Source organism: Vicia villosa, unplaced genomic scaffold, assembly GCF_029867415.1.
Source record: "Vicia villosa cultivar HV-30 ecotype Madison, WI unplaced genomic scaffold, Vvil1.0 ctg.000509F_1_1, whole genome shotgun sequence".
Classification (NCBI taxonomy): domain Eukaryota; kingdom Viridiplantae; phylum Streptophyta; class Magnoliopsida; order Fabales; family Fabaceae; genus Vicia; species Vicia villosa.
Genome location: NW_026705242.1, coordinates 681,836 through 699,271, shown reverse-complemented (window position 1 = coordinate 699,271; position 17,436 = coordinate 681,836). Strand labels below are relative to the sequence as shown.

Sequence of the window (17,436 nt, the reverse complement as noted above, 5' to 3'; positions counted from 1 at the left end):
TGTCCAACTTGAAAGTAATTTTGAAATTGATTTTTAGCATTTTTGGGTTCTCCCTTGGTGGCATCGATTCGGAAGATATCAGTCTTATTCTTAGGATGCTTCTTGGCTTCGAACAGATTAAACTTTACCTCTTCATCTTGCACCCTTACTTTCATGATCCCCGCATCCATATCAATCATCATTCGGGCGGTTTTCATGAATGGTCTTCCAAGAATTACTGGTACCTCATGATCTTCTTCCATGTCAACTACCACAAAATCTACCGGGAAAAAGAACTTATCTACTTATACTAGCAAATCTTGAACCACTCCATATGGTGAAGTGATAGACTTGTCGGCTAATTGCAATGTCATCCTAGTAGGCTTCATCACAATATTTCCTAGTTTCTTGACAATGGATAAAGGAATTAAGTTGATGCTAGACCCCAGATCAATCAACCCATCACCAGTGAAGTTACCTTCAATGTTTAATGGCAAAGTGACTCGTCCCGGATCGGATTCCTTTCTTGGAGTAGTTCTTTGGATTACGGCACTACACTGGGCATCAAGCAACACGGTCTCCTCATCTGTGTATCCCTTTTTATTTGTGAGCATGTTCTTCATGAATTTAGCATACTTGGGCATTTGCTCCAATGCTTCGGCAAATGGGATGTTTATGTGAAGTTGTTTAAATATGCTCATAAACCTGGCGTATTGCCTGGCATTGTCCTTCTTTGATGGAGCCTGGGGATATTGTAGATGTTGACTTGGTATCACATTATCTGACATCTTTTTCTTAGCACTTTTCCTTTTCTCCATCCTCTCACTTCCCTTCTTGGTCTCATCTGTTTCTCTCTCTTCATCTTTATTCATCTCACCTACAATGATTTCATTATCCTCATATTCCGCAGCACGGTCATCATCTTCCTTCTCAGTACCATTGGCTTCAATTTCCTCCTCACCACCTTTCTGACCAATTCTAGTTACCACTGCTTTGCAATGTTCTTTCGGATTCTCTTGAGTGTTGGCGGAGAATGTCGCATTCGACTGATTAGCTGCAATTTGTTTTGCAAGTTGCCCCACTTGAGTTTCCAAATTTTTGATTGCTGCATCTTGGTTTTTCTGGTTTGTCATTGACATCTGCATGAATTGCGTCATAGTTTCTTCCAACTTAGACGGTCCTCCTTGTTGTTGTGGTGACGGTTGAGTGTAAGGTTGAAATGTTTGCTGTTGGTAACCTTGATTGTTAGGTCTTTGTTGATAACCTTGATTGTTATTCCTTGGAGGATAACTCTGTTGATACGACAGAAGATTTGGGTACTGATTTTGCCTTTGTCCTTGGTTGTTGTTCATGTAGTTCACTTCTTCTGCCAAGACTGGTGGGCAAAATCCGGTTTGATGATCTCCTTTGCATAACTCACACTTAGCAACTTGGTAGGAATTTGAGACTCCATTAAGCTCTTTGATTTGTTGTGGAAGTGTGGACATTTGTTGTGTCAAAAGCTCCACTTGTGAAGTTAGCAATTTGTTTTGAGCCAATAGAGCATCACTATTGGTTAGCTCTAACAATCCAGGTTTATTATCTCTGACAGTTCGATCATGATTACCCTGTCGGTCATTTAGGGCTATTCTCTCAATTATTTGAATTGCTTCAGCAGTTGTTTTGGACATTAATGAGCCACCAGTTGTGGCGTCCAAAAGTGTCTTATTTGTAGGTGTAAGACCGTTACGGAACATGTGAATTTGATCAACTTCTGCAAATCCGTGTCCCTTGAATTTCCTCAGCATAGCTTTATATCTTTCCCAAGCTTCATTCAATGATTCATTACTACCTTGAGAGAATACCGCAATTGTTGTCTTTGCGTCAAAGAACCGGTTTTGAGAGTAAAATCGTTCCAAGAATTTTTCTTCCAGAGTATTCCAATCAGTCATTACTGCTTCAGGTTGATCTAGATACCAATCTTTAGCCTTTGATAGCAAAGAATATTGGAACAACCTTTTGAACAATGTCTCTTCATCAGCTTGGGCTACACCTGTAGTACCCGCTAACTCATAGAATCGAGTCAGGTGTGTGTATGGGTCTTCATGGTCAAATCTGGCGAAAGGACTTGCACAGATGAGCTGTAGAATACCGGTCTTCAATTCAGATGTCCGTCCGTTGGCGGCAGTCCTCGCGAATTGTGGATTGAGACGAGGACTATTTGCACATGGAGCTGTGGTGGCCATGTTTACAATAGTGTGTTGTATGATGGCTTCTTGCTCTTCTTCAAATAGTTTGTGAAAGTAAAGTCCGTCAGATGACTCGTCAATTGTTTCTAAAGATTGTGACGAAGTCGCATCTGCGTTGTCTCTGGCCTTTGCTATGTTTGCTCTTCTTCGTGTTTTGTTGTTCAATCTCCCAGCGGTTCTTTCAATCTCGGGATCAAAAAGAAGTTGATCGCTGGAAACTTTGCTGCGCATACACTAATTCTGCAAAAACTAACAAACACGTGAAACAACCAAATTAATAAAAATAAACTCAAAATAAAAGCTATTGCAATGCGTGCAATATTGACACAGTCCCCGACAACGGCGCCAATTTGTTGAAAGTATTTTGGGTAAATATTTTCTAATATATCGTATCCACAGAGACTGAGTCAATAGTACTGCCGTTCTATAGTTAATTTATAATGAGTAGTGAAAAGTATTGATTTTTATTGTTTAATCTCAAATTGCAAATAACAGAATAAGAATTAAATGGCTGAAAGCTTAAAGAACGAATAACAATGGTGATGAATATGTTGAGTTCTAGGGTTCATCAACCTATTCATATGCAATGATCAATTAATCCACATGTGAACATTATCTAAGTTATTATCTTCATTCATCCTCAAAAGAGATATTATGTCTAAGATCAATTTAGAAACACCTCCACCGATATGATATTCAATCTCTCAGAATAACTATAAAGATAAAGGGAATTAACCACGATGATTTATGAAAACTTCTTCAAAATCTCATCTCTGAGTATTAATTAACAAGTCAATATAAGAACCTAGGGCAAAAGTATAAACCCTATCTCTCGATTAATAGTTTAACAATGATATAAAATAAAAGCAAGGTTCTTTATTGATAATAAAACTTAAACAATTGTTCACAGGAATTAATTAAAGTAATTGCATCTTCATAGGTTAACTACTACCTTAAACTCAACACAATGGGGTTTAGCTCTACATAGACATGAAGAACACACAAAACTTCATAGGGGATTCATCTTCATCAAGGGAATGTCTTCAATTGATGTTGAATTATCCGTCAGATGTTGTTTTCTGCTCTGGAATAGGATTGCTCTCTGAATTTCGCTCACCAAAAATCTCTCTCTTATGAGGATTAGGGCTTCTATTTATAACATTATTTCTTTTCACGCAGCTACCGCGGCTCGGCACGGATTGGCGAGGCGCGAGCCAAAGTCAGAAGTGATGGCGCGAGCCAAAGTCAGAAGTGATGGCGCGTCTCGCCCCTTATCGCCGCGGCTCGGCCTCTGCTTCTTCCTCCTTCTTTGTGCTTTCTCTTCTCCAGAATCTCTACGCCTTCGTGTTTCTTCGTCTTTACTTTTCAACTTTAAAATCTGCACAAATAACACCCAAAGTGATGCAAGTCGCTCTACAATTAGCATCGAACCTCTAGAGTTCAATTCTAACCATAAAATCCTTAAAAATCATAAGATATGTTTAACTTCATATCAAAAGGTAGTTAATTTAACACATGAAAATACTACTAATTTACTCCTAACAATTACCGACACCCTTTGGGCGGAAGAGACATACGACTTCACCCTCTTCACATAGGTCCAAAATCACGTCCTCTTCGTTCCCAGTAGAAGAAATATCCTTCTTGGATTGAAGTTTATCTATGTCGTCATGAGTCACTGAGCTACTCTTATATTTTAACACATCTGCGTTAATAAAAGACCCTCCCATCTCCGTAAGAACCTCTACCGAACTTGACGACTCAAATTCCGAGTCAGTATCGCTAAAAGATTCATAAAGCTCTCCATATACCTCATGAATAATTTGGTTAAAATCAACCCGACTCATATGACCCTTACACGACTCCATACATTGCTTCTAGAGAGTTTTCCTCTCTTCAGCGGTTTAGGGAACAATGATATTCCCTGACTCATCACATTCTCTAATGATAACCATGATAAAAGGAAAAAGAATAAAAGGGGGAAGGGTTACCTGATGAAGAAATTTGAGGATGAAGGAAAATCGCCTCCTGAGCAAGCCTTACGCAGAAACACTTTGAAGTCGCAAAAGAAGGGCAAAATTTTTTAAATGAATTTAAAAATATAGGCTTAGGGGGATAATAAAGTAGAGTTACATTACCCATAAATGCTCATCATTAGTGGCACATTCAAGAATTAAAAGCAGCAATTAGTGGGGAAAAACTTGCTGCACACGCAAGGGCAGGTACTTCTTTGACCGTTGGATAAACAGGGAAGCCGACTCGCCAAACCGGCCCAAAATAAGCTCTTAGTGGACCGAACTCTTCATCCCTGTAGGAATTCTATTTCGGGGGGCTTGTACATATTTAGAGTGTTTGGTCCGATCAAGCAAGTCATTACTAGATGGGGAAGGTGAGAATAAGACAAGATGGATGGAAGAATATGACCAGCCTAAAAAGTTGATAATTCAGCCCGTCCAGGACTTATAACCCGGAGCGAATTCTCAACCCGGTCAAGGTCCCTAACCTGCTACGAAAGATTCCACATGTTGGCGAGCGTTGTCAAGGATAGAGCTCAGAGTCATTCTGCCCTAGTCGACCGTAACTGTCACGTACACATAAAAGGACTCCTCCGTTACAGGAGTTACAACTCCTTAATGACCAGGCGGCGGAGGTTACTGTAAGGTGCTCATTATGGAGGGAACCAAGGTTCCTCCATTTATGAGAATGATTATGGATCCAACAGCTATAAATAGGGCTTCCGACCGAGAGATAAGCAAGACTCATTTTTTTATCTTGAGCTTGCACCACTTGTATTGCTCAAATCCCTAAAGCTAAACACTACAAACTCCTATGTGACCTCGCCGGAATCTTCTTCCGAGAGGTAATCAAAAGTGTTCCACAGGAACAAAAAACTAAGGGCTACCCTTGGTATTTGTACTTATAAGTGTCTATAGCAGTCAAATCTAGGGAGGCGTGCAGGGATAGAAATAAAGTTTCTCTCTTTTATGTGTTACATGTGAAACAAATCTGACTTTACTTGTTTCAAAACCTCCTTTTATTTGGGCCATCGTTACAAGCAAGAAAATCTTTGTTTTCATTCTCTTACATACTCTAAAAGTTGGTCAAGTTCTTCCAATACTTGCACCAATGAGACACTCATCTAGAAAAGCTAAGGTTATGGTGGAAGACAAGTCTAGGAAGAAGGTCAGGGCTTCAGAATCAAAGAATTTTGAAACCAAGGTGGATACACATGTTGGACCATTTGTTGGAGCATTTGTGAATGGAAAGAAGTTTGTGACCAAGATGAAGTTCTTAAAGAAAAGTTCTACGCAATTTCATGAATATGAATCAGATGCTGATGAAGACTGGGTTACCTTCATTGATTCAAGAGTATGGTCTATAGATCAAGTCTCAAGGGTGTTAATTCCATGTGTTTTTGCTTATTATGTTTGGCCCTTATATTTGGGCATGTTTTATTTCCTTGTTTTTTATATGTAATGGCTTGATAGCCTTATGGTTTTGTTACCAATAGTTGTCTTAATTCTCTAGCATCTTGTTCAACATTGGTGATATTGGTTGATGTTTGTCTACTCTTGATCTAATATGTGTATGTGCTAACATATTGACATTTGTGTTGACTGACTGATTTTTCTAGGAAATACCTTTGCCAAATTATGAAAAAAAGGGGGGAGTGATGGTGTGTAAGGGTAGTGTATTCTAACTACTCACTACTGACTTCGTGATATGTACTTTCTGAATTAGTACTAACTAGTTGATGTGATTGGTACTAATTGTTCTCAATATGTGTGCTCACATGTTGAAGCTTCTAGCATGGCATCTGGCCCTTATGATTTAATATATTTATGTTAGTAGTATCTTATCTTCTGATTCTGTCTTAACTGTGTGTTCATGCATGAATGACTTTGTGATTGCATGGCTATCTGTTATTGAACATTGAATTTGTGTAGAAACCTCGTAATTTATGACTTATGCTACCGGTGTGTTTTCTGCTGCTGCTAATGTGTGCTCTGATTGGTTTGTACTTCTTTTATTGTTGATGTTTGTTTTAAGTATGGGGTGCTTATGATAATCAGTTGTGTTATCTCTTGAAGAGTTGTTTTGCCAAAATTTTCCAAAAGGGGAGATTTTTGTTCCTTTTTGATTGGTTGCATTATTAAAAACAATATGGAGTGTTCAATATGTTTTGGTGCAGAAGGGACACGTGTGGAACATGATGTTCCAGCATGTGCGCAACATATGGCCCTTGCTCAGTAGGACAACGTTGTTGCATTTTTGGAGTGAAATTTTGGTTGGGATTCAATTATATTTTTTTCTATTGTTTAGAAATGGGTTTGTGTGATTTTTTTACAACTATTTGAAGATCAAATCAATTTAAATGGAGATTTAAATATGAATTTGAATTAAAAATAAATCATATCATTTGTTGGAGACTTTTGTGGAACAAATCAATTCCAACTTTATCAGCTATAATTATATACGAAATCAAATCAAATATCCGAAGGAGAAAAATACTAGAATTGAATTGCTATTTAAGGAGACTTCCACCTCATCATTGAGCATGCGCGCTAGGATTGAATATATTTGTTCTAGGTTTATTTGAGTCTTTTGTTTGTGTTTCTTGTAAGCGCCTACATTCATATCATAAGGCATAGTAGTTGGTTTGTTTAGTTGAGTTATAATTCAACATTCTCTAAGTTGTTTATTGAAGTTGGTCACTTGGAATTAGAGATTGAGAGAAAGTCATAGGGGGTTCTCATATTTAGAGGGAGTCCTAAATAAAAAGACACTAGTGTAGAATTAAGAAGAGAGTCATTGAACAAGGGGCTTGTTCATCTAAGGCACTTTTACTAATTATATGAATAGTGGATTACCTTTCTCAGGTTGGATGCCACCAGATGTAAGTGTGGTTTGCACTGAATTGGGTTACCTATTATAGATGTCATATTGTGTTAAATCTGGTTTAACAAGTTGGACAAGATATCAGACATCTGGTCCAACATTCGTCTCCTAAGGAACGAAATTTTAGTTCTCATAAGATAGAATAAGAAAGTCAATGATCCGTACGTCATGCTTAAGAGCTAAGTACTACCTATTCAGTCCCAGAACTGTGAGCTACATGGGATCATTACACTTTTGACTCATTTTCAGATGTAAGGGACCATGCATGGCATAGCTCCTGTGGATGGCAATAGGATAGACCGAATCCATATGATATGCTTTTAAGAAGGCCCTGAGTGGTTATGATTGTGTGAGTTATATAGGAGTTATACTGTTAAGGATAATTCGTTTGATTTGCTAGAGTCCCAGTGAGTCACAATACTTAAACACCGATTCGGGATTTAAGTAAAATCACTAAATCTCTATCGGCTTGGTATTTCATTGTCCTTCATCAGTTAGTGAACTGTAATAAGTAAATTATTTTAGTATGCGAATCAAACACGTGAGACTAAATAGAAGGCCTCAGTGAGATGATTTTGAGGTATTTAGTCAGTATTGACTCGTGTGGAATGGGTATGAGATATCCTTATGGACCTTTCAAGTAGACCTTAACCGAGTAGAAGGGTAGTGAGAGAATCAGTGGTTTAAATTGGAAATCCACTAATATTAGTATCCCATCCCACATTATTACATTATTTTTCAAGTTAACAAGTATTTGGATTGGACTCACAATTATAGACTTGGAATGGAATTGAGGACTTGATGGAGCATATTCCGATATGTTGAAGATTTCGTCTGATCGCTGATGTATTAGTTATTGTGATTGTATTGTTGTAAAATTTTAATCTGGTCCACTTTAAAAAAATTTCATTGATGTATCCAATACCAATTATCAATACCACTTATTATTATTATTCTATACGTATAATTTGGGGGTATTCAGATCATCCATATGACCTCACACGCATACCAATCAAACATCTAAAAGCCCCAAGGTGCTAAACTCTTTATGAGCTTTATTAAAATTCGAAGGGAAATTGTATTGAGGATTTTGTTTAATTTTTTTTATTCTTAGTACAACTTACACTCTGAATTTTCCATTTATTAAAAGTTTCATATAAGTACATGGCTAATTTTTTCACATAATAATATTTTTAATGTTGACTTGAGCCATGTCCATAAAATACATTGAAAATCATGTGATTTATTCATCAAAAGAAAAAAAACTATTGAACTCAAGGAACATTTGAAGATTCTGAGGCAGCATCTTCATTGCATCTTCGATTTCACTGAAAAAAGGGAATAAAATATACATATTAGAAAAACATTCAAAGTTGGTTGACATGTGTGTAAAAATTTAATTATTATTTTTATAAATTTAATTCCTAAAATACACTCAATGAAACTTTTTTTAAAGTGGTAGTCACCATAACTAAATCCAAAAATAGATGACTTTAATCATAATTATTTTAAAACATTCGTGATTAACAAAAACATTTAATGTTACTAAAACTTTCATTGTCTGAGGTTGTATATTACTATTATATGCAATATCATATGTTCTATTGCAATTGCAAACAATATTGTAATTGATATTTAAAAATTATAATAAAACTAGATAAAATGAAAATATAAAAATGATTGACTTGAAATCAATTACAAGAATTATTAAATTAAATATTGGTATATAGGAGAAGAAGATAGTTGTTGGGATCGGGTATATGAGATTAAGTTTTGGGTTTACATTATGTGTTTTGTAAGAGTTATTTTGATTCTCTGATTAAAATCTCAATATATTTAACTAGTTAATTATTTTTTTATGTTTTATTCAATACTAGTTAAAATATTTAAAGTTCTATTTTTATATAAATATAAGATAATTGAACATGGTATTAAATAAATGTGTGTTATTCATTAATAATTTTTAATATTATTGAAATTCTGTTGCAATCACATGTAAAATTGCATGGTATTATCATAGGATTTATTCAAATTCAAATAGAATAATAATAAGGTTCAATTGTAATTTTGATTCTCCTTTTTTCTCTTTTTTTATTTTATTTTGGTCTCCTCATTTTTAAAATTACGATTTTGGTTCCCTTTTAAATTTTCGGTTGAAAAAGGGACAAAAATATGGATTAATTTTGCAGAAAAAATTTAAAAAGGGGACTAAAATAGTAATTTTTAAAATAGAGGGATCAAAATAAAAAAAAGAATAAAATAAGGAGACTAAAGTTGCAATTAAGGCTAACAATTATTAATTAAAATATTGATATATTTTATATAGTGACTTACCGAGAGGTGGGCGAGAAGGAGGATGGTGTGGATCATGTTTGGGATTTGACCCTGGTTTACCATAATCGTCTATTTCAAGCTGAATATTTTGGATATCTGCTTAAAATTAATACCAACTTTAAATATTACAAGATTATGAATTACTGCTATAAATCAATATATATATATATATATATATATATATATATATATATATATATATATATATATATATATATATATATATATATATATATATATATATATATATATATATATATATATATATATAGACACACACTTACACACACTTACCGAGAGGTGGGCGAGAAGGAGGATGGTGTGGATCATGTTTGGGATTTGACCCTGGTTTACCATAATCGTCTATTTCAAGCTGAATATTTTGGATATCTGCTTAAAATTAATACTAACTTTAAATATTACAATATTATAAATTACTGCTATAAATCAATATATATATATATATATATATATATATATATATATATATATATATATATATATATATATATATATATATATATATATATATATATATATATATATATATATATATATATATATATATAGACACACACTTACCTAGAGGTGGACGGGAAGGAGGATGGTGTGGATCATGTTTGGGATTTGACCCTGGTTTACCATAATCGTCTATTTCAAGTTGAATATTTTGGATATCTACTTAAAATTAATACCAACTTTAAATATTACAAGATTATGAATTACTGCTATAAATCAATATATATATATATATATATATATATATATATATATATATATATATATATATATATATATATATATATATATATATATATATATATATATATATATATATATATATATATATATATATAGTTACCTAGAGGGGGGCGAGAAGGAGGATGGTGTGGATCATGTTTGGGATTTGACCCTGGTTTACCATAATCGTCTATTTCGAGCTGAATATTTTGGATATCTGCTTAAAATTAATATCAACTTTAAATACTACAATATTATGAATTACAACTATAAATCAATACTATATTTTTGTGTTTACTCCACTATCCGTAATCAAAATATTTGAAACTATATTATGAAGAACATACAATAGAATACAATAAGACAAGATGTAATGATAATGTGAGGTGTAGCATACTCTAGATTTCTGAGTTTATTTTAGAGGGATACAAAGTCATATTTTATATGGCATGGTCAATAATCATATGAGTAGTGGCTACGTGATCTTTCAAACTATTAAAAAAATTTAAGATTTGCATCTAACTTAGAATTGAGGATGTTGGACTAACTAATAAATTTAATGGACGTTGTCTTTGAATAAATATTGAATAAAAACTCAATTATTATTATATGCAATATCATAGAAAAAATCAACCAAATCAAATTGGATTTTACTATAATATGCAATATCAGAGATTCTAATGCAGCTGCAAACAATATTGTAACAAATATAAATAATTAAAATAAAACTAGACAAAATGTTAATTCAAGATTAATTGACTTGAAATCACATAGAAGAATTATGAAACTAAATATTGACATATATAATATAGTCTTTCAATTAGAAATAGAGGAGATAAAATATTGTTGGGATCATGTATGAGTTTAGATTTTGGATTTCCATAAGCTTTTATTCAATCAGAGTTATTTTGATTCTTTGTTTTAAAAATGAATACATTTAACTATTTGATAGTTATTTTATCTTTTTGTATTTGACTCGACACTAAATAAAATACTTGAAGTTGTATTTTGAAGTACATACAACATAATTGAACATGATTTTAGATAAATATGTATGATCCACAATAGTTTTTATATTATTAAAACTCCTTTGCAATCGCAAATAAGACTGCATTATACAATTATAAAATTTATTCCAATTCAAATATAAGAATAATAAAATAAAATATTGATATATACTATAAATTAAATGTGGTGGATGAGAAGGAGAAAGATGATGTGGATTATGTTTGAGATTCGGCTCCGGTCTATTGTAATCGTCTATTTTAAGCTGGGCATTTTGGATATATATGCTTAAAATCAATATCAACAACAAAAATTATATAATTTATTTTATATTTGTGTTTAATCCATTATCCATAAATGAAAATTTGAATGACGTATAGTAAAATAAAGTAAAATAGAAATAATATTCAAGTGAATTTATATATAATTGTCTATTTTGTAAGAGTTATTTTGATTCTGTGATTTTTAAATTAATATATTTAACTAGTTAATAATTTTGTTATCTTTTATATTTTATCTAACACTAAATAAAATATTTGAAGTTGTATATCCAGAGATAAGATAATTGAACATGGTATTAAATAAATGTGTGTTATCCATAGGCTTTATTCGAATTCAAATACATAAGTAAGTTATTGAACAAAATATTGATTTATATTATATAGTGACTTACCGAGAGGTGGATGAGAAGGAGGATGGTGTGGATCATGTTTAGGATTTGACCCTGGTTTTCCATAATCGTCTATTTCGAACTGAATATTTTGGATATCTGCTTAAAATCAATACCAACTTTAAAATTTATAATATTTTGAATTTCTGCTTAAAATCAATACAAATTTATGTGTCTACTCCATTATTCGCAATCAAAATATATGGAACTATATTTTGGAGAACATACAATAAAATACAGTAAGACAATATGTAATGATAATGTGAGCTGAAGGATACACTAGAATTTGAGTTTATTAAAAGAGGGATATTGAGTCACATTTTGAATGGATGATCAAATAATCATGAGTAGTGGCTATATGATTTCTCAAAAAAATTGCAGCATTTTTGAAGGTTTGCATCTAGTTTAGAATTGAGGATGTTAGAATAACTAAGAAATTTTATAGTTGTTGTCTTTGGACAAATACTCAATCAAAACTCAAATATTATTATATGCAATATCATGAAAAAAAATCAATCAAGTTAAATTGGATTTTACTATTATGTGCATGCAATATTAGATATTCTAAAGCAACTTCAAATAGTATTGTGATAGGTATCAATAAAAAATAAAGTTGGACAAAATGCAATTCAATAATGATTGACTTGAAATCACATAGAAGAATTATGAAACTATATATTGACATATATGATATAGTATATCACTTGGAAATTAAGGAGATAAAAGGTTGTTGGAATCATGTATGAGACTAAGTTTTGGATTTTCCAAATCGTTTATTCAATCAGAGTTTTTTTGGCTCTCTGCTTTAAAAATGAATACATTTAACTATTTGATAATTTTTTAATCTTTTTATCTTTGACTCAACATAAACAAAAATACTTGAAGTTGTGTTTTGAAGTACATAAAACATAATTGGACAGGTTTTAGATAAATGTATGTGATCCAGAATAGTTTTTAATTTTATTGAAACTATATTGTAATCGCAAGTAAGATTACATTGTACAATCATACAATTTATTCAAATTTACCATTAGTAAATTACCGTGAGGTGGACGAGAAGGAGAAGGATGGTGTGGATCATGTCTGGGATTAGGCCCCGTTCTACCGTAATCGTCTAGTTCAAGATGAGTACTTCGGATCTCAGCTTAAAATCAATACCACCATTAACAAATTACATACAATAGAATAAAGTAAGGTAAGATATAATATTAACATGGACTAAAGGATAGTATATGATTCTTAAGTTTCATATAGGGCTACAAGACCATTTTTAGAGTGGGGTGGTTAAAGAATCAAATGGGTAGTGGCTATGTGATTTCTCAAAAATTTAGTAAAATTACCTTTGGGCATATTCCTAGCGTAGCACTGAGCTCCATAGACGAGTAAAAGGCCTAGCAAGCTTAGTCTAATCATGAAAATCATGTCTTTGTATAAAACGATTATTTCTTATGTTAACTTCTTATTCTTATATATATATATATATATATATATATATATATATATATATATATATATATATTTATAATAAATTGCTCTTTTGAATTTTATTTTAACATTAAACATAAATTTAAATTTGATATGTCCTAAGTTTCAACCTTTCTTTGAAAAAGAAATTTTATCATCTTTTTACACTCTTAAAATATATTATTATTTTGACTAAATTTGAAAATTATCATTAAATGTTATATATTTAATTATTTTTTATTTATTGCATTAAATATTATTTATAATTTCAAAAATACTTTGAATTTTTAAAATATTAAAACTCTTTAAAAATATTCAAATTATTGAAGACTGAGCTTTATTTTAAGTTTAAATACTATGAATGTAGGATCGTCAACTTACCATTTGTAAAAAGAAAATTTTTATCTTTAAAGTGAATTGTTTTCTTTAGCTATTAAGTTACAACATTTATTAGATGAGATATTTTTTCACATTCTTCTAAAAATTTTATTTTAAAACAAGTTATAACATTCTTAGTATTTCAAAAATATATATTTATTTTTCCATTTTATTTTTGGTCTACTTGTTAGGTTTATTGAATAACTAATATATTTAATTTATATAATAGTAGACTAAATATATTAATTATTCAATGAATCTTAATAATAATTTTTTTTAATAAATAAGATCAGAGATAATATTTTTCAAAATACATTATGAAATTTCAAAAATACTTTGAATTTAAAAAATATTAAAACTCTTTAAAAATATTCAAATTATTGAAGACCGAGCTTTATTTTAAGTTTAAATCCTATGAATGTAGGATCGTCAACTTACCATTTGTAAAAAGAAAATTTTTATCTTTAAAGTGAATTGTTTTCTTTAGCTATTAAGTTACAACATTTATTAGATGAGATATTTTTTCACATTCTTCTAAAAATTTTATTTTAAAACAAGTTATAACATTCTTAGTATTTCAAAAATATATATTTATTTTTCCATTTTATTTTTGGTCTACTTGTTAGGTTTATTGAATAACTAATATATTTAATTTATATAATAGTAGACTAAATATATTAATTATTCAATGAATCTTAATAATAAATTTTTTTCAATAAATAAGATCGGAGATAATATTTTTCAAAATACATTATAAAAAGTATCAAATGTCTTGTGAAGAGAAAAAAAAAGAAAAAATAGTTATTTTAGTCCCTTAAATATATTCTTAAATTCAAATTAGTTTCTTAATTTTTTTGTCACTTTAGTCCTTTAATTTTTAAATTATTTTATTTTAGTCTTTTTTTATCTAATTAGTGACGAAAAAACTTTGAAATTTATCGCTAATTAGATAAAAAAGATTAAAATGAAATATTTTAAAATTTAAGAAACCAATGTGACAAAAAAAATTAAGGTGTCAATCTAAATCCAATAATATAATTAAGAGATCAAAATAAATATTTAAAAAAAAAAAAAAAAGTAACACAAGTTAAAACTCAAGATTTCACATATAATATAATGACAATCAAACTACAAAATATAAATATCGAGAATGAAATTAGCTTATAATAACTTGACTTTATAGTCTCAAATGATAGAGTTTAAATATTATATTACACATTTGCAAAATAATAATTATCATTGCATCATATTAATAATATTTTAAATTAATGGGATAACTCAATTGATATATGTGAGTTCAATTAAATGATGTAATTTTTTTTTATAAAGCTCATATAATAAGAAAAGGAAAAGGAATGGGTTGGCTAAACCCACAAGGAAGCCAAAGAAGGAAACAAAACTAGTGCACAAATCTAAAATTGGGCATTCCCAATTTGTTCAAAATAAGCTCTTTTCTAATAGAATTAAGGAGAGAGCTCCACCAAGAAATCTCGTCAAGAGCTAGGCCTAAACTAGCTAACGTGTCGGCACATCGATTTCCTTCTCTATAAGTGTGGGAAATCCAGAATTGCATGGATTTAGATATGGCAATACAGTTATTCCATCTGTTGCTTAGTTGCCAAGGAACAAGCGAAGGCTTGATGAAAGTCGTGACCGCAGTATGGGAATCCGATTCAATCCAAATAGCATTCCAACTGTTTTGTTTGGCTCTCTCAATTGCTAAGATTATTGCCATAAGTTCAGCATAAAAAGAATTCTGAATTCCAAGATTCGTGGCAAAACATCCAACAAAATTTCCCTTACTATCTCTATATACGCCCGCACAAGCAGCAAGCCCCAGATATCCTAATGCTGATCCGTCAGTGTTACACTTCAGCCAATTTCCAAAAGGCGGGTTCCAAATGACTTCAATGATTTGAGGAGCTTTAGGGTGCTTCGTTTGAACATTAAAGGCCTTGAGGATTTATGAAATCAGAAATGGAAGGACCAGTGGCAAGCTTTGTGGAGTTTCCTGTTAAAGCCACAGATGCAATGATGGAAGAGATAATTGTGTTATTCGAAACTTGTTTACCTTCAAATCTTACTTGATTTATGCAGTACCAAATGGCTTTGTAGGTAATGTCATACCCCAATTTTTGACCTAAGATACCACCTCATATCATTTGCATGTGCATCATTTGCATCTCTAACAAACTGCATAGCTTGTGTTTGCTACTTGTGCTCAGCAGGGTTTAATCAAGAAATCACTCATCAGTACAAGCAACAACCAATTAGGGTTTTATTCTCCCTTCATCTCAAATGAACCATCTTCATCAACAATCAATATTTGGTCCTCAAAGATTCATTTCAACAAGCTCAAAAGCTCTGAATCGACCAAATTAGGGTTTTGACTGAAGACAGCATAGTCCTGACTTTTGCTCAGAATTTGACCTAATAGCTTGGGACATGACCTCAAGACCTCAAATTCATCATCTTGACCTAATCTATTGGTTCAAGACATCTCTCACACAAGGATTAATCAACAGTGAAATTTCAAGTCATCAGACTAGGGTTTTGAACTATCAGGGACCGAAATCAGGGATCACATTTGGGAAACCCTAAAAAGCTCCAGGACATCACTCAAGGGGTTCAATCATCTTCAAATAATCCCTATGTCAATATACAATGGAAATTGTATCTCAATTCAAGATCCACAGTCATCAATTTCATCAGGTCGACAATTAGGGTTTTTGACCTAATTCATCTGAACAACTGACTTTTTAATCAGGACATGGTGCCACAACTTAAACCATGGCTCAAGGTCCTCCAATACCTCAATGTGATCCATTCATATCATTCATTTGGTGAGGATAGCTTGATTCATCTGAAATCTCCAGAAACGCGGTTTACTTGAAAAAGTCAACTGTACAAGATCACCATTGACTTTTTGGAAAATTTGGTCAACCATGACTTTTGAAGTTTTAAATCATAAATATATGATATTTGAAGTCATTTGATCAAGGAAAATCAAGAAAATCAATCAAGAATCAAAAAGTCAAAAGTTTGACTTTTCATACTTAGAAAAATTTCTAAATGTTTTCAATGGTTTTTTCCAAACTTTGGAAGGGAATATCTCAAAATTTCACCTACAAACTGAAAAAAAACTTCCAACATGAAAGTTGTAGATTTTGATCCAATGAACAACTTTGTCACATATAATTTTTTTCCATAAGATCAACCATTTAAGAGATATGGAGCTTCAAAGTTGGTATCTTTTGAAAAATTCACTTAAAACCTCATTTTCTTCAAAGTTCATGGATCTTTTTCACCCACTTCCTTAAAGATCTTGAAGAAACTTTCAACTAGGGTTTTGAAGTACATAACAAGAGCTTTCCAAAATGTCCAAGAGCATGAAAAAATATGGAGCATAGATATGGTTTTGAATTTTGCCATTAGTGATCATTTCACTTGAAATTTCAAGTCATTTTTCACAAAGTTATGAACTATTTTACCTTATGATGCAAGCAATGACATAAACAAGCAATAATTGGAAGATATTTCTGGTTTGTGATCAGAATAGAAAGAGATAAGAAGCTTGGAAGATTTTAACCATGGTTAGTCATTTTAACCATTTGCATTTAATGTGAAAGATTCCATTTTATCTCTTAAGCCAAGTCACCAAAGAAAGATCAACTTGTATAGTCTTGCATTCAGAACTTTTGGCCTATAAATAGAGGTCCAAACTCCATTCAAAATCAC

At 31.6% G+C, this 17,436-nt stretch overlaps 2 protein-coding genes across 3 annotated transcripts; both read right to left on the bottom strand.

Moving 5' to 3' along the window:
* Positions 1 to 284: 284 nt before the first annotated feature.
* On the bottom strand, positions 285 to 2,204 carry LOC131629120 (uncharacterized). Its single transcript, XM_058899924.1, has 2 exons — positions 1,586 to 2,204; positions 285 to 1,438 (listed from the first exon to the last, which is right to left on the bottom strand). Exons 1-2 carry the CDS (start codon positions 2,202 to 2,204, stop codon positions 285 to 287), a joined length of 1,773 nt encoding a protein of 590 aa, XP_058755907.1.
* A 5,991-nt stretch (positions 2,205 to 8,195) lies between these two features.
* LOC131629127 (uncharacterized) lies at positions 8,196 to 13,296 on the bottom strand. 2 transcript variants are annotated; one of them, XM_058899930.1, is made up of 8 exons: positions 13,197 to 13,296; positions 12,899 to 13,000; positions 11,860 to 11,955; positions 10,303 to 10,398; positions 10,023 to 10,118; positions 9,735 to 9,830; positions 9,441 to 9,536; positions 8,196 to 8,434 (listed from the first exon to the last, which is right to left on the bottom strand). In XM_058899930.1, the coding sequence occupies exons 1-8, from the start codon at positions 13,276 to 13,278 to the stop codon at positions 8,415 to 8,417; spliced, it is 684 nt and encodes a 227-aa protein (XP_058755913.1). In that variant the 5' UTR covers positions 13,279 to 13,296; the 3' UTR covers positions 8,196 to 8,414. The 2 variants fall into 2 exon arrangements, with proteins under 2 accessions (XP_058755913.1, XP_058755914.1); XM_058899931.1 differs by having other exon boundaries at positions 10,023 to 10,073.
* Between the last annotated feature and the right edge of the window lie 4,140 nt (positions 13,297 to 17,436).

Excerpts from the sequence above, each read along its gene's own strand:
- LOC131629120 (XM_058899924.1), bottom strand. The coding sequence starts at position 2,204 with ATGGCCACCACAGCTCCATGTGCAAATAGTCCTCGTCTCAATCCACAA. Across the intron at positions 1,439-1,585 it reads AGCCCTAAATGACCGACAGG|AGCTTAATGGAGTCTCAAAT; the intron begins GTAATCATGATC and ends AACAAATCAAAG.
- LOC131629127 (XM_058899930.1), bottom strand. The coding sequence starts at position 13,278 with ATGATTTTCATGATTAGACTAAGCTTGCTAGGCCTTTTACTCGTCTAT. Across the intron at positions 10,119-10,302 it reads TCCTTCTCGCCCCCCTCTAG|ATATCCAAAATATTCAACTT; the intron begins GTAACTATATAT and ends AATTTTAAGTAG. Across the intron at positions 8,435-9,440 it reads TCCTTCTCGCCCACCTCTCG|TGAAATCGAAGATGCAATGA; the intron begins GTAAGTCACTAT and ends CCCTTTTTTCAG.